Source organism: Sapajus apella, unplaced genomic scaffold, assembly GCF_009761245.1.
Source record: "Sapajus apella isolate SASKATOON/1434 unplaced genomic scaffold, GSC_monkey_1.0 scaffold2, whole genome shotgun sequence".
NCBI classification, from domain to species: Eukaryota; Metazoa; Chordata; class Mammalia; order Primates; family Cebidae; genus Sapajus; species Sapajus apella.
Window position 1 is genome coordinate 27,358,332 of NW_022436942.1, and position 24,932 is coordinate 27,383,263.

The 24,932-nt window shown below is 45.7% G+C and overlaps 3 protein-coding genes and 1 pseudogene across 7 annotated transcripts in view; 2 read left to right on the forward strand and 2 right to left on the reverse strand.

Annotated features, from left to right (window-relative positions):
• FKBP11 (FKBP prolyl isomerase 11) overlaps positions 1-1,293 on the forward strand; it is a 5,162-nt gene extending 3,869 nt beyond the window's left edge. For 2 of the 3 annotated variants that reach the window (XM_032294843.1, XM_032294853.1), the window contains one exon: positions 1,055-1,293. In XM_032294843.1, coding sequence (XP_032150734.1) covers positions 1,055-1,272 — 218 coding nt within the window. In that variant the 3' untranslated portion in view covers positions 1,273-1,293. Of the gene's footprint in view, positions 1-993 lie in introns of all 3 variants that reach the window. The other variant, XM_032294858.1, reaches the window with a different exon arrangement.
• The window catches only part of ARF3 (ADP ribosylation factor 3), a 72,297-nt gene that overhangs the window by 33,316 nt on the left and 14,049 nt on the right, over positions 1-24,932 (forward strand). The window lies entirely within an intron of this gene.
• CCDC65 (coiled-coil domain containing 65) lies at positions 1,834-22,938 on the reverse strand. Of its 2 annotated transcripts, XM_032294820.1 has the most exons (8): positions 22,576-22,936; positions 21,935-22,102; positions 6,978-7,147; positions 6,002-6,140; positions 4,656-4,853; positions 4,235-4,453; positions 2,326-2,478; positions 1,834-2,241 (listed from the first exon to the last, which is right to left on the reverse strand). In XM_032294820.1, the coding sequence occupies exons 1-8, from the start codon at positions 22,705-22,707 to the stop codon at positions 1,966-1,968; spliced, it is 1,455 nt and encodes a 484-aa protein (XP_032150711.1). In that variant the 5' UTR covers positions 22,708-22,936; the 3' UTR covers positions 1,834-1,965. The 2 variants fall into 2 exon arrangements, with proteins under 2 accessions (XP_032150711.1, XP_032150705.1); XM_032294814.1 differs by having other exon boundaries at positions 1,839-2,478; positions 22,576-22,938.
• Positions 9,691-11,441, reverse strand: LOC116562525 (annotated as a pseudogene). Its single transcript, XR_004273993.1, has one exon. The product of XR_004273993.1 is annotated as an actin, cytoplasmic 1-like (transcript).

Here is a 24,932-nt window from a genome sequence, read left to right on the forward strand (position 1 = left end):
CGTGATCCACCCGCCTCGGCCTCCCAAAGTGCTGGGATTACAGGCTTGAGCCACCACGCCCGGCCTAGCGATTGTAATTCTTAACATAGTTCCAGCTTAGGGGAAGGCCTGGAAGGAGGGTAGAGGGACCAAGGAGAAACTCTTTTATCCAAAGCCCTATTAATTCCCCATCCCCAGTGCTGCCTATTTGCGCCTCTTCTGCCCACTCAGTTCTGTTCCACCTGCCCCTTTACTTTTTTTTTTTTTTTTTTTTTTTGAGACAGACAGAGTCCTGCTCTGTTTGCCTGGCTGGAGTGTAGTGGTGTGATCCTGGCTCATTGCAACTTCTGTTTTCCAGTTTCAAGCAGTTCTCCTGCCTCAGCCGCCTGAGTAGCTGGGACTACAGGCACACACCACCATGCCTGGTTAATTTTTTTTTTTGTATTTTTGGTAGAGACGGTGTTTCACCATGTTGGCCAGGATGGTCTCGATCTCTTGACCTTGTGATCCACCTGCCTCAGCCTCCCAAAGTGCTGGGATTACAGGCGTGAGCTACCGTGCCCGGCCCCCTTTACTTCTTAAGCAGCATCCTCATCCTTCTTCCTCTTCACCTCTTATGTTGAAACTCCTGTTTTCTCATAATCACACTGAATGTGCTCATTGGTTGGTTGATTTTTAAAAGTCTAGTTTCAATCCATTTAATTGCAGCCCTGCAAAGATTCTATCCATGTGGTTTTTTGGAAATAGGATAAGTTAGTAGTTAGTATAGAGAGTTCTCCCACTTACAAATGGAAAAGAGCCTGTACCTTTCATATTCATAGAAAGTTTTCCTGCATTCAAAGACTTGTCACTGGACCCAAGCCACATGTGTAGTTGGAGTCAACATGACTATCACCAGACTCTGCTTATAATCCTTCTATACCCTTGTCTAAGGGAATTCAACCCCACATTTAAATCTTGCCGGCTTCATAGTTGTTGGCTTTGCTGTGGCCTACCCTCCCTATTTTCATTCAGATTCAAGCCCCGGACAAAATGCATTGAGAGTCTAACCCTCTCCATCCCTCTGCCTCTCCAGCGGATGCAGTGGTGCAGTATGACGTGGAGCTGATAGCATTGATCCGAGCCAACTACTGGCTAAAGCTGGTGAAGGGCATTTTGCCTCTAGTAGGGATGGCCATGGTGCCAGCCCTCCTGGGCCTCATTGGGTATCACCTATACAGAAAGGCCAACAGACCGAAAGTCTCCAAAAAGAAGCTCAAGGAAGAGAAACGAAACAAGAGCAAAAAGAAATAATAAATAATACATTAAAAAAAAACTTCTTTGCATTCTTCATCTGATACTTTCTGAGACTGCCTTTGAAAGTGAGAATGAGGTAAAGAGCTGAGGAAAAAGGCATTCTGAGTTGCATCTTGCCTGGCCTGGGGGTGGTAGTTGTAGGCCCTGGATCACCTCTTCCCCTGGCCTCCCCTTGCTATCCTAACTGACTTTAAGGACCTGGTCTTGAGTCTTTCCATAGGATCTCTAGGTCCTTAAGGTATGGGTTTTGGCTCCCATGGTGCCCTGATTCTGAGGAGCGATGCTTAATTGAGCAGTGACACTCCTGGTAGTTGCCTAGCTGTTCTTTCTATTCCCTGGGACCACAGTGTTCCTAGTGTCCTCAGAGTGGACTGCTCTGTCCAATATGCAAAAGATATGGCCGGGCGCGGTGGCTCACGCCTGTAATCCTAGCACTTTGGTTTGGGAGGCCGAGGTGGGTGGATCACCTGAGGTCAGGAGTTCAAGACCAGCCTGGCCATCATGGTGAAACCCCATCTTTAAAAAAAAAAAAAAAAAAAAAAAGATATAAGGAGCTCATAAACTCCATGGAAATTTTTAATAGCAATGTCCCTACATCTCTCTCTCAAAAAAAAAATAGGGATTGAAAAGATTTTTTTCCCCCTTAGATCACACAGTGTGGAAGATCACGTGGGCTGCTTCAGTGATATTTTAAGTGGTTGGATGTTGTTTATCACCTGGATGGGCCATAGGTGTAGACGAGGGCTGGGGTAAGTTGCTTCGATGGTTGACTATGAAGAGTGGGTTGAGCTGGCTCAGCACTTCGTCACTCACTGAGATGCCATCCAAGTACTGCTTCAGCATCCCCCGCAGCTTCCCATTGATATCTAGCAGCTGGGCTCGTCTGTGTTGGAGGCTCAGTTGCTCCAGTTTCACTTTGTTGTACCTTTTCCAGAAATTCTCCATCCCTATGTAATCCATGATCACCTGGAGTAGAGTTATAGGGAGAAAGTGTGCATCAAGACCCATTAGCAAATGCTGCCCAATGCCCCACCATCCCCCAGCCTTTACCTTGGCGAGCTCCTCAGTAAGCTCTTCTAAATTATTCTCCTCAATCCCCTCCTGCTCCTTAGGAGTCAACACTGATGAATAAAAAGGCAGCACTTTTTCTTCCTCAGTTTCAAATTTCCTACATATTTCAGCAAGTTTAAGGATCTTTTCACCCTATTTGAAGCAGGAAGAGAGTTTATGTTAAGAAGGAGGGTAGAGCCGGGCGCGGTGGCTCACGCCTGTAATCCCAGCACTTTGGGAGGCCGAGGCGGGTGGATCACGAGGTCAAGAGATCGAGACCATCCTGGTCAACACGGTGAAACCCCGTCTCTACTAAAACTACAAAAAATTAGCTGGGCATGGTGGTGCGTGCCTGTAATCCCAGCTACTCAGGAGGCTGAGGCAGGAGAATTGCCTGAACCCAGGAGGCGGAGGTTGCGGTGAGCCGAGATCGCGCCATTGCACTCCAGCCTGGGTAACATGAGTGAAACTCCGTCTCAAAAAAAAAAAAAAAAAAAAAAAAGAAGGAGGGTAGAGAGGGAAGCTAGTGGAATTGGTTCCCCTGTTTGAACCCAGGAAAGCTACTCATCCAAGTGGGAGACAACAGCAATAAATACATATAGCAAATAGAGGTTACCATGAAACACACTATTCCAACCATTTTTTTTAAAATCATTCATTATTAATTTTTCTTTCTTTTTTTTTTTTTTTTTTTTTTGGTCTCCCTATGTTGCCCAGGCTGGTCTCAAACTCTTGGGCTCGAGCAGTCCTCCCACCTTGGCTTCCCAAAGTGCTGGGATTACAGGCATGAGCCACCACGCCTGGCCAATTCGTTTTCATTTAAAATGTAGACCGAGCACAGTGGCTCATGCCTGTAATCCCAGCACTTTGGGAAGCCGAGGTAGGTGGATCACGGAGGTCAGGAGTTTGAGACCATCCTAGCCAACATGGTGAAACCCTGGCTCCACTAAAAATAAAAAATTAGCTGACAGTGATAGTGTGCACCTGTAAAACAATCTACTCAGGAGGCTGAGGCAGGAGAATCACTTGAACTTGGGAGGCAGAGGTTGCAATTAGCCAAGATTACGCCACTGCACTCCAGCTGGGGCAAAAGAGTGAGACTTTGTCTCAAAAAAAAAAAAAAAAATTAATTAACTGGATGTGGTGGCACATGCCTGTAGTCCCAGCTACTCAGGAGGCTGAGGCAGGAGAATCGCTTGAACCTGGGAGGTGGAGGTTGCCGTGAGCTGAGATCGCACCATTGCACTCCAGCCTGGGCAACAAGAGCGAAACTCTGTCTCATTTGAAAAAAAAAAAAATTAATTAATTAATTAAATACAATGTAAGAGGGGACTTGACACAGTGGCTCATGCCTGCAATTCCAGAATTTTGGAAGGCCAGGGTGGGAGGCCAGGAGTTCAATACTAGCCTGGGCAACATGGTGAAACTCCCTCTCTACAAAAAATACAAAAATTAAAAAAAAAAAAATAGCCGTTGAGTGGGGGAGGTGAGGTAGAGGAATGCTTAAGCCCAGGAGGCAGAGGTGGCAGTGAGCCAAGATGGCACCACCACTCCAGTCTGGGAGACAGAGTGAGACCTGTCTCACCAAAAAAAAAAAAAAAAAAAAAAAAAAAAAAATAGCAAGGGGCTCAGCAGAGTGGCTCACACCTCTAATCCCAGCACTTTGGCAAGGCAAGAGGACTGCTTGAGGCCAGGAGTTCCTAACCATCCTGGACAACACAGTGAGACCCCGTCTCTAGCAATATATAAATTAATTAAGAGGGGAGGAAACATGGAATAAAAAAGGTATTCCAAGTGTCCACTCAGGCAGGAAGCAGGAAGAAGTCTCCTCTATCCTTTCCAAATCCCTTTCACCTTGCAGGAGCCAGGTTCCTTGACTTTGTTCTGACTGCCCTCTCCCCTATGTTACCTTATCAACAATCTTTCTCAGGGCCTTGAGGGTAGCATTACTTTCCAGGGTGAGTTTGACTAAGTTCTTCTGGGATGCTGCTCGGGCCTGCGTCCTTTGGGCCTTAAGTTTTCGCAGTTGTATGAGCACCAATTCCTTGTCATTACGGATGTACCGGTTCTCATCTTCACTCTCTCGGCTATGTATCATGATCTTGCCTTTTGAAATAGTTATGGCATCCTAGAGGAACAGAGTAGATTAGGGGAAACACTTGAACTGAGGGTCTTCAGTGAGACAGGTGAAAGGGCTGCTTGGGGACTGAAATCAGAGCATGTCATGTTTTCCTAACCAGTGATCAGTGTTGAGGCCCACAGGAACAAGGGGAAGAGGAACAGGGGATAACAGAGCAGTTCAAGCAGTACTTCCAGGTGGCTACACTAACCTGTAGCTTCTGTATTTTTTTCATCTGTACTTCAATCTCTTTGGAGTTTTTCTCATCCTTCACCTGCAGGGTCTCAAAGGCAACCTTTCGATCCTCTGTGGAATCAGTGTAATTCTTGAGTACATCCTGGAACTTCCTCCACAGATCTTCTACTGTGTTCTCCAGTTGCAGTCTTAAAAAGTGCTTCTCTTCTAAATTCTAGGAAGTGACCCCAAAATAGCAAATGTTTGGAATTAGCCTATTAGTGCCCTTTCACTTCCACCAGCAACCTCACCCTCTTGAACTGTTTGTAGCATAGTTTAGTACAGAGGTCGCCAATGAAAATGCCTACAAAAGACGAGGCAGCTGATATAAATAAGTTTTTTGGGCTGGGTGGGGCCTGCGGTGAACTGGAGAGGAAGTGCTCCATCTGGGAGGAGGAGGGGCAGTCACTGAGCTCTATGTGAGCCTTGCCATTTGGAAATGTGGCCCAGTGTTGCCAGATCTTTAAATTTTTCAAGGGAAGTTGAAAATTTAGATGTTTTTGTTAAATCTCCAATTTTTAAGTGTAGGATGCTTATTCAAAAAATTTTATAAAACACTGTGGGGTAAATAAAAACAAAGACCCCCAATACCCAAACCGAGGTCTGGCTAGTGGACCTCCACGACAGTGGAAAGGACTTTGGGTCAAGGGGCAGGAGACCTAGATTCTCCTTCTGATTCTACCACAAACCAGCAGCATGACTTTGGCAGATCATTTTACTTATCTTGACCTTACTTTCTTCATCTGCAAATCACAGGGGTGAAGCCAGATGATCTCCTTGGTGCTTTTTAGCTCTAAAATGCATTCCCTTGACATTTAGAATGGTCTTCCCTCCTAACCAATTTTCACAAACTTACAAAAAGCAGTAGGGATACGTACAGTGGGAATAGATCTTTTACTGACTGTTGGCTGAAGGTGCCTCTTCTACCTCTAGTAGCCTTGAGCATTTTTTGTTCTTTTTTTTTTTTTTTTTTTTTTTTTTTTGAGACAGGGCCTCGTTCTGTCACCGAGGCTGGAGAGCAGTGTTGCTATCACAGTTCACTGCAGCCTCAATCTTCTGGGCTCAAGCAGTCCTCCTACCTCAGTCTCCCAAGTAGCTGGGACCACAGGCACACACTACCATGCCTGGCTATTTTCTTTTTTGGTAGAGACGGGGTCTCCCTATGTTGCCCAGGCTGGTCTTGAACTCCCAGTCTCAAGTGATCCTGCTGCCTCAGCCTCCCAAGTTGCTGGGATTATAGGTGTGAGGCCACTGTGCCCAGCCTCCTTGAGCATTTTTCTATCACCTCCTCCCAGTTCTTGCCCATCTGCTCTCCCTCTGTACCATGTTTTTGAGATCATTCCACATGCTCTGGAACTCCAGCTTGCTTTCATACTCAGAATCCAAATAGTTCTGCTCCATGGCCATGAAGATATCTTGTAGGTAGCGAATCTCTTTCTCATGTTGGTCAATAATCGTCTTCCTGTAAGAGACAAGACACTGTCCCTGCTCTAAGGGATACAGGATATGGACCAATAATGACAATTCAAAGCAGTATGTAATAAATCTATGTGAATGGTACAAACTCTTAGGTACTGATGGAGAACAGAGAGAGGGAAGGCCCTATTCTTTTCAGGGCTAGATAGAATAAGGCTGTTTTATTTTGATTTCTGAATGGGTAATACATTCATGTGATACAAAAAAAGTATAAAAGGTTACAGTGAGAAGTTTCCTTCCTATCCCTGTTCCCTGTCAAATGGGTAGGATTTTGATAATTCAAAGTGGGTAGTTGGTAAAAGGAATTTGAGGAGTTAAATTTAAAAATTAAAAAAAAGAGTTATTAAAAAAAAGTAAAGCAATAAATTAGCCAGGCATGGTGGTATGCACTTATAGTCCCAGCTACTGAGGAGGCTGAGGCAGGAGAATTGCTTGAACCCGGGAGGCAGAGGTTGCAGTGAGCTGCGATCGCACCACTGCACTCCAGCCTAGACAACAGAGTGAGACTTCATCTCAAAAAAACAAAACAAACCAAAAAAAACAACAATAAAGAAAAAAATAGTGACAGAAAAAAAAAAAAGAAGAAAGTGGGTGATGAAGGCACACAAACAGGGCCCTGAGGTGGGTAAAGGGATGTAGGGCTGCAAGCTTAAGCCAGCCAGAGTTTGTTTAAAAGGAACCAAGATATTCTCTGCTGGGGGTCCTGTGATAATCAACATGGGATGTTCCAAGATACTAGTCACTTGCTTACAGGCATCTCCTTGACACAGACTCTGGGCACTCCCCTGGATTCAATTCCCCATCTTCTCTTAGGCCCCCATACCTTTCTGTCTCAAATTCCTTGGTTAGGGCTTCCAGCTCCATGTTGTAACTTTCCTCCAGGAGACTGAGCCGGCGCCTCTGCAGGGCCAAGAGTTGGTCAACATTGTGCAAGTGGCTGCGCAGGGCACGGGCGTACTGCTCCTCGGCTTCAGACAGGTCTTTAGCTAAAGACTAGGTCAGAAAGAGAGTTACCATTCCAGCTGAATGGCATCTGTGTGAGAAAATAAAAATGTATTCAGCTGGCAGTTTTTCCTTAGTTCCTAATGCCAATTCTTTGGCTTTAGGAGTGCTGGCTGTCCTCCTCACTCTTGTGTAAAGCAAGAGTGATGGCAAGGACGGGGCAAGGTGGCTCATGTCTGTAATCCCAATACTTTGGGAAGCCAAGGTGGGAGGATCACTTGAGCCTGGGAGCTCAAGACTAGCCTGGGCAAAATAGTGAGACCCACATCTCTACAACAACAACAAAAACCATAAAAATTAGCCAGGTATAGTCCCAGCTACTCACAAGACCTGGGCAGGAGGATTGCTTGACCCCAGGAGTTCAAGGTTGCAGTGAGCTGTGATCATACCACTGCACTCCAGCCTGGGTGACAGAACAAGACCCTGTCTCAAAAAAAAAAAAAAAAAAGGGGTGGGGGGGAGGGGGACTGGGCACGGTGGCTCATGCCTGCAATCCCAGTACTTTGGGAGGCCGAGGCAGGCGGATCACAAGGTCAGGAGTTCAAGACCAGGCTGACCAACATGGTAAAACCCCGTCTCCACTAAAAATACAAAAATTAGCCAGGTGTGGTGGTGCGTGCCTATAATCTAGCTACTCAGGAGGCTTAGGCAGGAGAATCACTTGAACCTGGGAGGCGGAGGTTGCAGTGAGCTGGGATTGTGCCACTGCACTCCAGCCTGTGTGACAGAGTAAGAATCCATCTCAACAACAACAACAAAAAAGTGAGAGCAAGGAGCCCCCCGAAGCCAGCCAGTGTCCTGTGGACAACTAACATTTACATTGATGGAGCTACCACTGAAAGACTGAAAGGAATCAGGGATTCTTGGAGAAATGGGTCTGATGCAGAATATAAGTTGAACCTGGGCATCTTTTTTTTTTTTTGAGATGGAGTCTCACTCTGTCACCAGCCTGGAGTGCAATGGTGCAATCCCAGCTCACCGCAACCTCTACCTCCTGGGTTCAAGTGATTCTCCTGCCTCAGCCTCTCGAGTAGCTGGGACTCCAGGTTTGTGCCACCACGCCCAGCTAATTTTTTGTATTTTTAGTAGAGACAGGGTTTCATCATGTTGGTCAGGATGGTCTCAATCTATTGACCTCATGATCTGCCTGCCTCAGCCTCCCAAAGTGCTGGGATTACAGGCATGAGCCACCACACCAGGCTGAACCTGGGGTTTCTTATCATACAAGATAGCAAAGAAACTATCACAGACCAAAAGGGGGCTGGGCACAATGGCTCACGCCTGTAATCCCAGCATTTTGGGAGGCTGGGGCGGGCGGATCACGAGGTCAGGAGTTCAAGATTAGCCTGGCCAACATAGTGAAACCCCATTTCTACTAAAAACACAAAAATTAGCTGGGTGTTATGGTGAGCCAAGATCATGCCACTGCTCTCCAGCCTGGGCAACAGAGACTGTCTCAAAAACAAACAAACAAACAAAGGGTCATACCAGAAGGACCCAGGAACCAACATGAAGTGACTCACTGAGGCAGATTTTCCAAAGGAAAAACACAGCAATACCTCCTCTCCTACAATTCTCTGCTATGTGACCTTGCCACTCCCCTATCAAAAAATGGTGTCTCTTCTTCCAGTTCCTTGAATTTGGACAGACCCTATTACTACATGGGTTAATAGAATATGGTGGAAGTGACACTATACCAGTCCCAGGCATAACCTTTGGGTGGCCTGCCAGTTTCTGCCTCCCGCCCCTTAGAATGCTTATTCTTAGGATGGTCCCTCCAGGATCCTAACAGTCATGCTGTGAGAAGCCAAATGTGCATAAATTTTTTTTTTTTTTTAGATGGAGTCCTGTTCTGTCACCCAGGCTGGAGTGCAGTGGCGAGATGTCGGCTCACTGCAACCTCTGCTTCCTGGGTTCGGGAGATTCTCCTGCTTCAGCCTCCCAGAGTAGATTACAGGTGTGCACCACCACATCTGACTAATTTTTGTATTTTTTAGTAGAGATGGGGTTTCACCATGTTGGTCAGGCTGGTCCCGAACTCCTGACCTCATGATCCGCCCACCTCGGCCTTCCAAAGTGTTGGGATTACAGATGTGAGCCACCACACCCGGCCCAAAAATTTTTTTTAAATCAGTTATCACTGGAGGATGCCAGACAACCAGTTTTTAAAAACTGGTAAATAATCAAGAAAGAGAAAGAATCAAGCTTTTATCCTGCCTTTCCTATATAAACTATAGCTCTGAGTAATTGAATAGAAAATGAGAGGACGTATCTCTTTTCAGAAATACTCAAGCTAATGAACAAAAAGTGAATGATACTATTAGAAAATCAGGCATGGTACACTGGCTCATACCTGTAATTCCAGATCTTTGGGAGGCCGAGGCAGGAGGATCATTTGAAGCCAGGGTTTGAGGCTAAGAGTTTGAGACTAACCTAGGCAACAGAGTAGGGCTCCCATCTCTATTTCTTTTTCTTTTTTTTTTTTTTCCTTACTGGATTATGCATCCAGACGCCATCTCTGTTTTTTTGTCTTCTTTTTTTTTAAGGTGTGCACTTTATTCAACTGGTCTCAAGTCAGTGTACAGGTAAGCCCTGGCTGCCTCCACCCACTCCAAGGGAGACCAAAAGCCTTCATACATCTCAAGTTGAGGGACAAAAAAAGGAGTAGCCACAGAGGCTAAAATCTTTCAAAATAAAACAAAATTTAAAAAGTATTAAGGCAAAATTTAAAAAACTTCCATTACATAATTTACAACAAAAGCAATGCTGTTACCTCCCCTGTGTGGACTTGGGAGAGGACTGGGCCGTTCTCCTTAGAGAGAAGTGGGGTGGCTTTTGGGAGGGCAAGGGACTTCCTGTAACAATACATCTCACAATATTTAGAATGACTTAAAAAAAACAATGTACACAGTCAAGTCCTGGGACACATTGTAGAACTTTGGGGGATGCTTGCTCCAACCGACTGCTGTCACCTTCACCGTTCCAGTTTTTAAATCCTGAGTCAAGCAAAAAAAAAAAACCAAAACGAAACAAAAAAACAAATAAAGCCATGCCAATCTCATCTTGTTTTCTGCGCAAGTTAGGTTTTGTCAAAAAAGGGTGTAACGCAACTAAGTCACCTAGAAGCATTTGCGGTGGACAGTGGAGGGGCCGGACTCGTCGTACTCCTGTTGCTGATCCACATCTGCTGGAAGGTGGACAGCAAGGCCAGGATGGAGCCACCGATCCACATGGAGTACTTGTGCTCGGGAGGATCAATGATCTTGATCTTCATCGTGCTGGGTGCCAGGGCAGTGATCTCCTTCTGCATCCTGTCAGCGATGCCAGGGTACATGGTGGTACCGCCAGACAGCACTGTGTTGGCATACAGGTCTTTGCAGATGTCCATGTCACATTTCATGATGGAGGTAAAGGTAGTTTTGTGGATGCCACAAGATTCCATGCCCAGGAAAGAAGGCTGGAAGAGTGCCTCAGGGCAGCGGAACCGCTCGTTGCCGATGGTGATGACCTGACCATTGGGCAGCTCATAGCTCTTCTCCAGGGAGGAGCTGGAGGCTGCCATGGCCATCTCCTGCTCCAAGTCTAGGGTGACATAGCACAGCTTCTCCTTGATGTCACTCGTGATTTCCCGCTCTGCTGTGGCGGTGAAGCTGTAGGCACGCTCGGTGAGGATCTTCATGAGGTAGTTAGTCAGGTCCCGGCCAGCCAGGTCCAGACACAGGATGACGTGGGGGAGGGCATACCCCTCACAGATGGACACAGTGTGGGTGACCCTGTCACTGGAGTCCATCACGATGCCAGTGGTACAGCCAGAGGCGTACAAGGAAAGCACGTCCTGGATGGCCACATACATGGCTGGGGTGTTGAAGGTCTCAAAACATGATCTGGGTCATCTTCTCACGGTTGGCCTTGGGGTTCAAGGGGGCCTCAGTAAGCAGCATGGAGTGCTCCTCAGGAGCCACATGCAGCTCGTTGTAGAAATTGTGGTGGCAGATCTTCTCCATGTTGTCCCAGTTGATGACAATGCCATGCTTGATGGGGTACTTCAGGGTCAGGATGCCTCTCTTGCTCTGGGCCTCATCACCCACGTAGGAGTCCTTCCGACCCATGCCTACCATCACGCCCTGGTGCCTGGGGCACCCCACGATGGCGGGGAAGACTGCCCGGGGAGCATCATCGCCCGAGAAGCTGGCCTTGCACATGCCGGAGCCGTTGTCAACAACAAGTGCAGTGATATCATCATCCATGGTGAGCTGGTGGCCGGTGTGGATGGGCCACGGAACAGCAAGGGCGAGCCTCTGTGCTCGAGGGGCAGACACGGTCTCGGTGGTCTTTTTTTTTTTTTTTTAATTTTTTTTTTCTTTTTTTTAAGGGGAGGGGAGGGGAGGAGAAGGAGGGGATGGGCTTTTGTCTTTTGAGTCAAGGTCTTACTCTGTCACCCAGGCTGAGGTCAAATGGCATGATCACAGCTCACTGCAGCCTCAACCTCCCAGGCTCAATTGATCTTCCACCTCAGCCTCCCAAATAGTTGGGACTACAGGCACACACCACCATGCCCAGCTAATTTTCAAGTTTTTTTGTAGGGGTTTCACTATGTTGCCCAGGCTGGTCTTGACCTCCTGGGCTCAAACGATCTGCCAGCCTCAGCCTCCCAAAGTGTTGGGATTACAAGCATGAACCACTGTGCCTGGTCCCATCTCTACTTCTAAAATAAAATGTAAACATTTTAAAAGTAAGAATTTTTGGGCCGGGCGCGGTGGCTCAAGCCTGTAATCCCAGCACTGTGGGAGGCCGAGGCGGGTGGATCACGAGGTCAAGAGATCGAGACCATCCCGGTCAACATGGTGAAACCCCGTCTCTACTAAAAATACAAAAAAATTAACTGGGCATGGTGGCGCGTGCCTGTAATCCCAGCAACTCAGGAGGCTGAGGCAGGAGAATTGCCTGAACCCGGGAGGCGGAGGTTGCGGTGAGCCGAGATCGTGCCATTGCACTCCAGCCTGGGTAACAAGAGCGAAACTCCGTCTCAAAAAAAAAAAAAAAAAGAATTTTTGCATCTCCCAATGACTGCTAACATCACAAAAAGAGAGCTAGACAATATGTGCCTCTTGGTAGAATACAGTATCTCTAAGCATCTAAATCCAATTACCAAAATACAGGAAATACAGAGGACAAAGTAATGTGTTAAACTACAATACAGAGTACTATGCAGTTGTAAAATAAGAAGCTCTTTATGGGAAAATATGGATCAATCTCATATATGTATATATGAGCATGATTTCAGCTCACTGCAACCTCTGCCTCCCATGCTCAGGTGATCCTCCTACCTCAGCCTTCCCAATAGCTGGGACGATAGGCACGTGCCACCACACCTGTCTAATTTTTGGATTCTTAGTAGAGACAGGGTTTTACCATGTTGCCCAGGCCAGTCTCCAGCTCCTAAGCTCAAGCGATCTACCTGCCTTGTCCTCCCAAAGTGCTGGGATTTCAGGCATGAGCCACCGTGCTCGGCCTCCAAGATATATTACTAAGTGAGAAAAGCAAGGGGGCAGAATAGTATATAATACAATCATTTATGTAAAAAAAGAAAAAAGATTTCCTTATGAAACTAGAATTATTGGAAGGAACACTGGGTACCTGGAAGGCACTGGTGGGAAGAAACTTTTCTCTATATAACCTTTTTTGCTTTTGAATTTTGAATAACGTGAATGTATTACCTTCAAAAAAGTGAAACAAGATTAAACAGAGGCTGGGCGTGGTGGCTCACGCCTGTAATTCAAGCACTTTGGAAGCCAAGGTGGGCGGATCACCTGAGGTCGGGAGTTCAAGACCCAGCCCAACCAACATGATGAAACCCCATCTTAAAAAAAAAAAAAAAAAAAAAGATTAAACAGAAAAGCATTTACAGAATTGCCCACCTGATCCAGGCACCTTGAATCTGCTCACTGTAACCTACCATGACCTCTACACAGAGACAGCTTTTACCTTATGTGTTTACAATGAAAAAAGGATCCTATGAAATAGGTTCGGATAATGGAAAACCCTTCACTCACTGAACAAATCATTATAATTTTTTGAGACGGAGTCTCACTCTGTTGCCCAGGCTGTGGGGTGATCTTGGCTCACTGCAACCTCTGCCTCCCGGGTTCAAATGATTCTTCTGCCTCAGTCTCCTGAGTAGTGCATGCCACCACACCAAGCTAATTTTTGTATTTTTAGTAGAGATGGGGTTTCACCATATTGGCCAAGCTGATCTAAAACTCCTGACCTAGTGATCCACCCTTCTCAGCCCCCCAGAGTGCGAGGATTATAGGCTTCAGCCACTGCACCCGGCCAACAAATGTTTACCTAACCCCTGCTATGTACCAGCACTGTGCTGGCTACTGAGGACTCAGAAACGAAAAGTATGCCCACTGCTCCCAAAGGAGCTTACAGTCTAGTAGGAAGAGCTACATAAATAGAAAACTACCACTTAACATGGAAATTGCTATAAACTTGATGATTTATTGAGTGACATTGAGATATAAAGGATTGAGTGCCTGCATCTGACTAAACACTGGGAAAGGCTTCACCAAAGAGATGTCTTCTGTATCAACTCTTGAAAGGAGGAATGAAAGTTTGCTCCGATGGTTGGGCGCATGGCTCACTCCTGTAATCCCAACACTGGGAGGCTGAGGCAGGCAGATCACTTGAGATCAGGAGTTAGAGACCAACCTGGCCAACATGGTAAAACCTGGCCAACATGGCGAAACCCCATCTCTACTAAAAATACAAAAATTAGCTGGCATGGTGGCATGCCTCTAGTTCCAGCTATTCAGGAGGCTGAGGCAGGAGGATCACTTGAACCTGGGAGGGGGAGGTTGCAGTGAGCGAAGACAACATCCCGCCCCCCCCCGGGGGGCACAGGGTGGGGCTCTGTCTCAAAAAAAAAAAAAAAAAAGGACTGGGTGCAGTGGTTCACGGCTGTAATCCAGCACTTTTGGGAGGCTGAGGTGGGCAAATCACTTGAAGTCAGGAGTTCAAGACGAGCCTGGCCAACATGGTGAAACCCCATCTCTACTAAAAATACAAAAATTAGCCATGCATATTGGTGCATGCCTGTAATCCCAGCTACTCATGAGGCTGAGGCAGGGGAATCTCTTGAACCCAAGAGGCATAGGTCACAGCAAGCCGAGATTGCACCACTGCACTCCAGCCTGGGAGACAGAGTGAGACTCCATCTCAAAAAAATAAATAAAAATAATAAAAAAGAAAGTTTGCCAGGACATCTGGAGAAGAAATGGAGATGAGAATTCCAGATACAGAGAATAGGATGTGCAAAGGCACAGGTAAGAAACAAGGCTGGCTGTATGAAAAGGACAGGTAGGAACCAGATCTTGAAGGGCTTTGATGTTCTTACTGTGGAGTTTGGATTTTTTCCTGTAGATAGAGGAACCACTAAGTATTTAAGCAGTGGAGTAACAGGATTAGGTTTCTGCTTTAGAAAGGTAATCCTGGTACTCACACCTATAATTCCAGCACTGGGAGGCCGAGGTGGGCAGAGCACCTGAAACCAGGAGTTTGAGAGCAGCCTGGCCAGCATGGCGAGACCCCATCTCTACTAAAAATGCAGAAATCAGCCAGACTCAGTGGCAGACTCCTGTAATCCCAGTTACTCAGGAGGCTGAGGCAGGAGAATCATTTGAACCCAGGAGGTAGAGGTTGCAGTAAGCCAAGATTGTGCCACTGCATTCCCCACCTGGGTGACAGAGTGAGACTCTGACTCAAAAAAAGAAAGAAAGAAAGAAAGAAAGATAATCCTAGCAGTTTTGTAGAGAATCTAGAGGCAGTTTAGTGTGAAAGGTGGAAAACAGGAAACTACTATTAATAGTTTAGGTTAGAGATGATACCCAGGTCTCAACTACAGCAGGATAGTGGAAAAGGACAGCAGGGTATAGTTTTGAAAACTACTTTAAAGTAGATGACTTGTACAGCTCTTAGTAAGAGAGGTCAGGGATACATGCAAAATCTAGGATGGACTGGGCCTAGTGGCTCATGCCTGTAATCCTAGCACTTTGGGAGGCCGAAGTGGGAGGACTGCTTGAGGCCAGGAATTCAAGACCAGCATGGACAACATTGCGAAACTGCATCTCTACAAAAAAATTTGTTAGGTGAGGTGGTGTGCACCTGTGGTCCTAGCTACTCCAGAGGGTGTGAGGTGGGAGGATCAGCCTGGACAACACAGCAAGACCTTCTCTCTACTAAAAATTTAAAAATAATTTTAAAATTTAGCCAGTAGTAGTGAGAGCCTGTAGTCTCAACTACTCAGGTGGGAGGATCACTTGAACCAAGGAGCTTGAGTGTAGTGAGCTATGATCCTGCTACTGCACTTCAACATGGACAACAAAGAGAGACTCTGTCTCAAAAAATACAATACAATACAATACAATACAATACAATAAAGCCAGGGTAATAAGTAAGATTGTCTGGCCCTAGAACACTGGTTAAAGGGTGAGATGGCCAGACTCAGAAATCTGGGGAATGCCAAAGTGCAGAGGATGGAGAGTGCAAGATAAACTCACTGGGGCCGGGCGTGGTGGCTCATGCCTGTAATCCTAGCACTTTGGGAGGCCGAGGTGGGTGGATCACCTGAGGTCAGGAGTTCAAGACCAGCCTGGCTATCATGGTGAAACCCCATCTTTAAAAAAAAAAAGATAATCTCACTGGCGTGAATGGTTTATGTCTCAGAGGTAGGAAAAATGACAGAATGGTGTATTGCAAAGCAAAGGAGAGTTTCACGATCCAGGGCATGACCAAGAATGTCAGTGTCATAGAGAGGTCAGGTTACATAAAGACTAAATGGTGAAAAGTAGCCACAATTCTGAACTGGCGGCCTTTACCTGAGCAGTTTCCTAGAGGCGGGTAGAAATCAGATGCTGTGGGATACAGAATAAAAGGGAAGCAAACAAGTAGAGATAGTGGGTGAGGATCACTAACATTTGCACATTTAATATGTGCAGTCTTATTCAGAAATGACCCTGAAGGTGGTTAATATTAACAGTGTGTGATTTACCTAAGCAAGGACTGTTATCATAAGCTGCGAGGCTGTGTGTAGGAAAAAGTTAATTGTCTCATGGGTGAACCTGGCCAACTACTCAGCTTCCCTTAACCCATTCATGCTGGAGGTTGCAAATTTTTTGTGTCAAAAAATCACACCTTGGTGATGACCTTGACCAGCACAATATACATAACTCCCACAACCTTAGCATTCCAATAATGGAGCACTAGGCAATGAACACTGCTGTTCTCATCAAGTGTTTGGTAACTTCCAGTAGGTGTCTGAAAAAGCCTCTTAAAAATCCATAAGGCATAGGCCATGCGTGGTGGCTCACACCTGTAATCCCCACTTTGGGAGGCTGAGGCAGGTGGATCACCTGAGGTCAGGAATTCCAGACCAACCTGGCCAACTTGGTGAAACCCTGTCTCTACTAAAAATACAAAAATTAGGTCGGCAATGCCAAGGCGCTTCTGCATCTGTGAGCTGAGCATTCTTTAGGTCATCTGAACCTTCTGACTGAGAAAATATGGTCAACGTCTTGAAAGGAGTGCTTATAGAATGTGATCCTGCCATGAAGCAGTTTATTCTGTATTTGGATGAGTCCAATGCCCTGGGGAAGATGTTCATCATTCAAGACATTGATGACACTCACATCATTGTAATAGCAGAATTGGTTAATGTCCGCCAGGAGCAAGTGGGTGAATTAATAGACCAAAAATGCTTGATTTTCAGCCTTGAGGGGGAAAAAAAAATGGACCAAAAATGCTTTTTTCCTTACCCAGAAATGAAAATACTTAATATGGACAATTTAGTAATTATTAGCAGCAAATGTGAAAGACTTGCCACTCAATACCTTAGGTGACTGATTAGACATAGAGGGTTGTTTTAGGAGCATGCCACAGGAAAGACCAAGGGATCGTTTGTTCAGAAAAAAAAAAAACCCTGAACTGATTGTGTTATACCATAGAATTTTAAAAAGAATTCTATTTCTATTTAATTTTAACAAAAATTAGCTGGGCTTGGTGGAGCACATCTGTAATCCCAGCTACTTGGGAGGCTGAGGGAGGAGAATCACTTGAACCTGGGAAGCAGAGGTAGGAGTAAGCCAAGATTGCGCCACTGCATGCCAGCCTGGGGGACAAAAGTAAAACTCCTTCTCTGGCTGGGTGTGGTGGCTCATGCCTGTAATCCCAGCACTTTGGGAGGCCAAGGCGGGCAGATCACCTGGGGCCGGGAGTTCAAGACCAGTCTGACCAACATGAAGAAACCCCATCTCTACTAAAAATACAAAATTAGCTCAGCGTGGTGGCGCATGCCTGTAATCTCAGCTACTCAGAAGGCTGAGGCAGGAGAATTGCTTGAACCCGGGAGGTGGAGGTTGCGGTGAGCCGAGATCACGCCATTGCACTCCAGCCTGGGCAACAAGATCAAAACTTCATCTCAAAAAGAAAAGAAAAGAAAAGAAACTCCACCTCAAAAAAAAAAAAAATCCATAAGGTATAACTGGTGGGGTTTGGACTTCTAATGAATGATGGCTATTGCAAATTTGAGGACTTTTTTTTTTTTTTTTTTTTTGGAAGCTTGCTCTCTCTCCCACCCAGGAGTCTTGCTCTGTCACCCAGGCTGGAGTACAGTGGTGCGATGTCAGCTCACTGCAACCTCCGCCTCCTGGGTTCAAGTGATTTTCCTGCCTCAGTCTCCTGAGTAGCTGGGACTACAGGCGTGTGCCACCATGCCTGACTAATTTTTGTATTTTTAGTAGAGATGGGGTTTCATCTTGTTGGCCAGGATGATCTCGATCTCTTGACCTCGTGATCTGCCTGCTTTGGCCTCCTAAAGCGCTGGGATTGCAGGCGTGTGCCACCATGTCTGGCCTTAGGACTCTTTATATATATTTCTTGAAGCTGCCCAGGGTCTGCTGAACTTTTTACCCCAGGGTTTAGGCTGTGAAAAAGAAATGTATGTTTTCTACAGGGGGAATACTATATTGGCAATGTACAGTTTGCTGTTTCTGTGGGCTTTGCTTTGTTTAAAATGGAAAATACTCTGGTTAGGCACAGTGGCTTACACCTGTAATCCCAGCACTTGGGGAAGCTGAGGCAGGTGGATCACAAGGTCAGGAGATCGAGACCATCCTGGCTAGCACAGTGAAACCCCATCTCTACTAAAAATACAGAAATTAGCTGGGTGTGGTAGTACACATCTGTAGCCCCAGCTACTCGAGAGGTGGGGGCAGGAGAATCACTTGAACCTGGGAGGCGGAGGTTGCAGTGAGGTAAGATTGCGCCACTGCACTCCAGCCTGGCGACAGAGTGAGACTCCATCTCAAAATAAATAAATAAATAAAATAAAATGGAAAAGACTAAGGAGAAGGCAGCAAATGGAAGCAGAATGTTAAAAGATGAAAGATAGGGTACAGAAAATCCCTTAGAAGAAAAGATAGGATGGAATCAAGAACTCAAGAACTGCCCAAGAGCAAAAGGACGGCTGATTGAATTGCTTAGAAATCCAGAACTGCTCGGAGAGAGATCCAAGATGGCTGATCACTAGCAGCTCGGGATTGTAGTTCCCAGTGAAAGCGCAGAGAACGAGAGGACGCCACACTGTCAGACGAATTTTTGTTGCTCACGCACCAGGAGATTCCCAGCGGAGGAGCCCCACGGGTTGCCAGCGCGACTCTTGTGGCCGGCAAGGCGGTTTTGCCGCTGCCTTGGTGCGGAGGTTCTTGGTGCAGAGTCAGAAAAGCACCACCAATCATAACGCCGCTGTTTTGGCCAGAGCAGTGGGTTGCTCAGATTTTAGCACTGGGAATCAACAAGTTGGACGTCCACTCAGAAACCCAATTATAAAGACAGTAATTATAAAGACCACAGATGGATAAATCTATAAAGAAGGGAAGAAAACAGCCTAAAAAGGCTGAAAATACCAAAATCAGAATGCCTCTGCCTCTACAGGGGATCACAGTTCCTCATCAGCCACAGAACAAGGCCTGATGGAGAATGAGTGTGTTCCATTAACAGAAGCAGCCTTCAAAAGGTGGATGATAAGAAACTTCTGTGAATTAAAAGAACTTGTTCTAACCCAATGCAAAGAAACTAAGAACTTTTAAAAAAGGTTTGACAAAATGTTAACAAGAATACACAATTTAGAGAGGAATATAAGTGAATTAATGGAGCTGAAAAACACAACACGAGAACTTTGCGAACTATGCACAAGTTTTAACAGCCGAATCGATCAAGCAGAAGAAAAGATATCAGAAGTCGAAGACCAACTTAATGAAATAAAACGAGAAGACAAGATTAGAGAAAAAAGGAACGAGCAAAGTCTCCAAGAAATATGGTACTATGTGAAAAGACCTAATCTACGCTTGATAGGTGTAACTGAATGTGACGAAGAGAATCAATCCAAGCTGGAAAATACGCTACAGGATATTATTCAGGAAAACTTTCCCAACCTAGCAAGGCAGGACAATATTCACCTCCAGGTAATACAGAGAACACCACAAAGATATTCCTCAAGAAGACCAACCTCAAGGCACATAATCGCCAGATTCACTAGGGTTGAAATGAAGGAGAAAATACTGACGGCAGTCAGAGAGAAAGGTCAGGTTACCCGTAAAGGGAAGCCTATCAGACTCACAGCAGATCTCTCAGCAGAAACCCTACAAGCCAGAAGAGAGTGGGGGCAAATATTCAACATCCTTAAAGAAAAGAACTTTCAACCCAGAATTTTACATCCAGCCAAACTAAGCTTCATAAGCGAAGGAAAAATAAAATCTTTTGTGAACAAGCAAGCACTTAGAGATTTCATCACCACCAGGCCTGCTTTACAAGAGCTTCTGAAAGAACCACTACACATAGAAAGGAACAACCAGTATCAGCCTTTCTAAAAAATACCAAAAAGTAAAGAGCATCGGCCGGGCGCGGTGGCTCAAGCCTGTAATCCCAGCACTTTGGGAGGCCGAGGCGGGTGGATCACGAGGTCAAGAGATCGAGACCATCCTGGTCAACATGGTGAAACCCCGTCTCTACCAAAAATACAAAAAATTAGCTGGGCATGGTGGTGCGTGCCTGTAATCCCAGCTACTCAGGAGGCTGAGGCAGGAGAATTGCCTGAACCCAGGAGGCGGAGGTTGCGGTGAGCCGAGATCGCGCCATTGCACTCCAGCCTGGGTAACAAGAGCGAAACTCCGTCTAAAAAAAAAAAAAAAAAAAAACAAAAAAAACAACAACAACAAAAAAAAAGTAAAGAGCATCAACATAATCAAGAATTTACATCAACTAATAGGCAAAACAGCCAGCTAACATTAAATGGCAGTATTAAACTCACATATATTATTATTAATTCTAAATTTAAATCGACTAAATCCCCCAATCCAAAGACACAGATAGGCAAGAAAAGCCAAAACCCATTGGTATGCTGCATCCAGACCCATCTCACATGCAAGGATACATGTGAAACTCAAAACAAAGGGATGGAGAAAGATTTACCAACCAAATGGAGAGCAAAAATAAATAAATAAATAAAAAGCAGGAGTTGCTTTAAAGCAACAAAGATCATAAGAAGCAAAGAAGGATATTACATAATGATAAAAGGATCAATGCAACAAGAAGAGCTAAAGATCCTAAATATATACACACCCAATACAGGAATACCCAGATATGTAAGACTTACAAAGAGACTTAGACTCCCACACAATAATAGTGGGAGCCTTCAACATCCATATTAGACAGATCAATGAGACAGAAAATTAACAACGATATCCAGGATTTGAACTCAGATCCGGAACAAGTAGACTTAATTAACATTTATAGAACTCTCCACTTTAAATACACAAAATATACACTCTTATCAGTACCACATCACATCTATTTACAGGTTTCAATGAAATATTGGTTGGCTGCTTGTTATTTTCTTCCCTCATTTTTTTTTCATGTCTCTATTATTAAGCACAATTATAGGCATACCCATTTTTAGACTGCATTCTAGCCCGGGCAATAAAGCAACACCCCCGTTCTCTCTCCCTCTTCCTCTTTCTCTTTCTTCCTCTCCTTCATTCTTTCTTTTTTTCTTTCTTTCTTCTTTTTTTTTTTTTAGAAAAAACAAATACAATTATTTGGAAAGGCTTACTAAAATGTCAATGGTGATTGTTTCTGGGTGATGGGAATATGAACACTCTATACTTTTCTATATTCTCTCATCGTTTTTCAATCAGGGTACATTAATTAAAAAAAAAAAATCCAGAACTGCTCTTACCCCTGGAGATCTTCTCAATAGTACCCAGGGCCACTGAAGTTTAATCAAGAGGCCAAACAATTTGGTTGAATGCAGCACTTGAGTGGAGGTCAAGAAACACATGCTGGAGTGCTGGCTCTCTCACTGGCTAGCTGTGTGACCTGGGGCAAGTCAGTTCCCCTCTGAAACTGAGCCTTCTGCCATTGAAGTGAAGGTGTGGGACTTATTTCAAGTCACTGGGTGATGTCTACTGTGCCTTACAACTCTACTATTGGATAGTACTGGTTTCAGGCAGTAGATGACCAAGGAGAGTGGCTTCTCTAAGGGAGGGAGAGGGATGAAAGACAGCCCAATATTCTATTTTTTTATTTCTGTGAAAACTGTTATTACCAATAGCCTGTGTCTTGTGAGGGGTTTAGGATGGATTATGTAATTCACTAGGCTCATTCTATTAAGAGAAGAGGTCAGGAAGCCATACTCAAGGTTTCCTTGGAAATAGTGCCTACCTTGATGACATTGTCCTTACAATCCACCACTCGTTCAAATGTTTGGCTGAGGATCTCAATGTCCTTAAGAAGTTCTCTGGTCTTAACTTCCCGAAGGACGGTTCTCCACTGTGTGTTAATCTTATTAAGGTTCAGCGCACTGTTGTGTTCCTCCTTGGCCAGCTTGTCCTGTGTGAAGGAATAAATATACCTCCAGGAAGTCAGGGCCTTTCAATACAACAAACAAGATCACCCCTAATTTGTCAGATGACACCTTACCCTTTTTCCAGGGGAACGGCTTGATGGAATTTAGGGAGGGCAAGGGTAAATTTCCTTCAGGGTGGGAGCATCAGAGTAGGATGTTGTTTGTAATGATTTATCTCCAAGGGGAGTATCAGCCTTCCAGACAGCTGGGACAGCTGACAGGACCTACTGTCCTAGTTCTGGGATTCAATGGAGACTGCCAAGCTGTATACTACGCACCCCCTCCATGCTTTGCAGAGAACACCCCCGCCTCCAAAACAATGTTGCCTGAAATCTAAGTATATCTGGGTCTCAGGATTTCCGGAGGGGAGGTCGGGATGAAATGAGGTTTCCTCAGTGGCAGGGCTAGCGCAAGGGGAGGATGGGGTTGGGCAGGACATAATGCAAAAGGCCATCACCTTCAAGAACTGGCTGAGGAGCCTCTCCTTCTTTTTGGCCATCTCCTCCTCTGCCAGCAACTTCTGCTGAAACAGAAGCAGCTGCTCCTCATCGGACAGGGGCGTCTTGGCCTTTTTTTCTTTCTTAAGCATAGCGGGGCAGGTGACTGGATCCGGGAAAGAAGTCTCGGCCTGCCTCGGCCCGCCTTACAGAGCGTAGAAGAAAAATGTCCCTAGAAAGGGGCCTTCCAGAACTGCCCCTGGTTGTGGGAGGTTGTGGGACCAGACATTTCAGCCTTCGAACAAGAAAGAGACGGCCCGGCTATCTGGGAGGCTGCGCGATCCAGCGGAAAGAGGCGTCTAGTCTCCTAGCAACGAGGATCTCGCTAATATGGAGAGGCGACGGGCTAGAAGAGTTCCTGTCTTGGAGCGCCCCCTACCCAATGGAGGACCGCGGTCGGTTTTGAGGGAGGGTCCTTTTACTTCTCAAAAATCTGTCTCCCCAGGGCTCTTTGGAAAACCTTCCTCAGAATCCTTGTGAAGCCCAAGATCGTCAAAAAGAGAATCAAGGGCCGGGCGCGGTGGCTCACGCCTGTAATCCCAGCACTTTGGGAGGCCGAGGCGGGTGGATAACGAGGTCAAGAGATCAAGACCATCCTGGTCAACATGGTGAAACCTCGTCTCTACTAAAAATACAAAAATTAGCTGGGCATGGTGGCGCGGGCCTGTAATCCCAGCTGCTCAGGAGGCTGAGGCAGGAGAATTGCCTGAACCCAGGAGGTGGAGGTTGCAGTGAGCCGAGATCGCGCCATTGCACTCCAGCCTGGGTAACAAGAGCGAAACTCCATCTCAAAAAAAAAAAAAAAAAAAAAAAGAGAGAGAGAATCGAGACGTTCATCCCGCGTCTGACCGATATGTCAAAACTAAGCATAACTGGCGGAAACCCAGAGGTATTGACAACAGGTTTTGTAGTAGGTTCAAGGGCCAGATCTTGATGCCCAACATTATGGGAGCAACAACAACAACAACAACAACAAAACAAAGCACATGCTACCCACTGGCTTCCGTTAAGTTCCTGGTCCACAATGCCAAGCAGCTGGAAGTGCTGCTTATGTGCAACAAATCTTACGGTGCTGAGATCGCTCACAGTGTTTCCTCCAAGAACCGCAAGGCCATCATGGAAAGAGCTGCCCAGCTGGCCATCAGAGTCACCAACCCAATGCCAGGCTGCGCAGCGAAGAAAATGAGTAGACAACTCCTGTGCACGTTTTGTGTTTAAAGAAAACTGTAAGCCAGGCGCGGTGGCTCACGCCTGTAATCCCAGCACTTTGGGAGAGTGAGGGGGGTGGATCACCTGAGGTCGGGTGTTCGAAACCAGCCAGACCAACATGGTGAAATCTCGTCTCTACTAAAAATACAAAAATTAGCCCAGGTGTGGTGGCGCACATCTGTAGTAGCAGCTGCTTGGGTGGCTGAGGTATGACAATAGCCTGAACCCAGGAGGTGAAGGCTGCAGTGAGCTGTGATCATGCCTGAGCCCAGGAGGTGAAGGCTGCAGTGAGCTGTGACCATGCCTGAGCCCAGGAGGTGAAGGCTGCAGTGAGCTGTGATCATGCCACTGTACTCCAGCCTGGGTGACAGTACAGCCTTGTCTCCAAAAAAAAAAAAAAGTCATCAAATTGTACTCTAAAAAAGTGAATTACGTGATATGCAAAATGTGCCCCAAAAAAGTTGTTTTAAATGTGAAATATATTGCTCAGAGTTCTCCAGAGAAACAGAACCAAATAGGATGTGTGTGTGTGTATGTATTTATTTATTATAAGCAATCAGCTCATATTATATGGAGGCTGAGAAGTCCCAAGATCTGCAATTAGCAAGCTGGAGATTTAGGAGAACGGATATGTAGTTCCGGACTGAAAGCCAGCCAGCTCAAGGTCCAAAAAGAGTCAATGTTTCAGTCTGAGTCAGAAGGCCAGGAAAGACTGTCTGCTTAGGCAGTTAGGCAGGAGGAGTTGCTTTTACTCGGCCTTTTTGTTTTATTCATGTCTTCAGTGATTGGAAGAGGCTCACCCATGTTACAAGGGCAATCTGCTTTACTCAATCTACCACTAATTCAAATGTTATTTAATTAATTCTCAATCTAATTCAGTCGTTAATCTCATCTAGAAACACCCTCACAGACACACCAGAATAATTTTTTTGTTTGTTTTTCTTTAGACAGGGTCTCATTTTGTCACCCAGGCAAAGTACAGTGATCTCACCCAGGAGTACAGTGATGCCATCATAGCTCAGTGTAGCCTCGAACTCCTGGGCTCTAGGGATCCTCCCACCTCAATCTTCTGAGTAGCTGGGACTACAGGTGTGTGCCACCATACTCA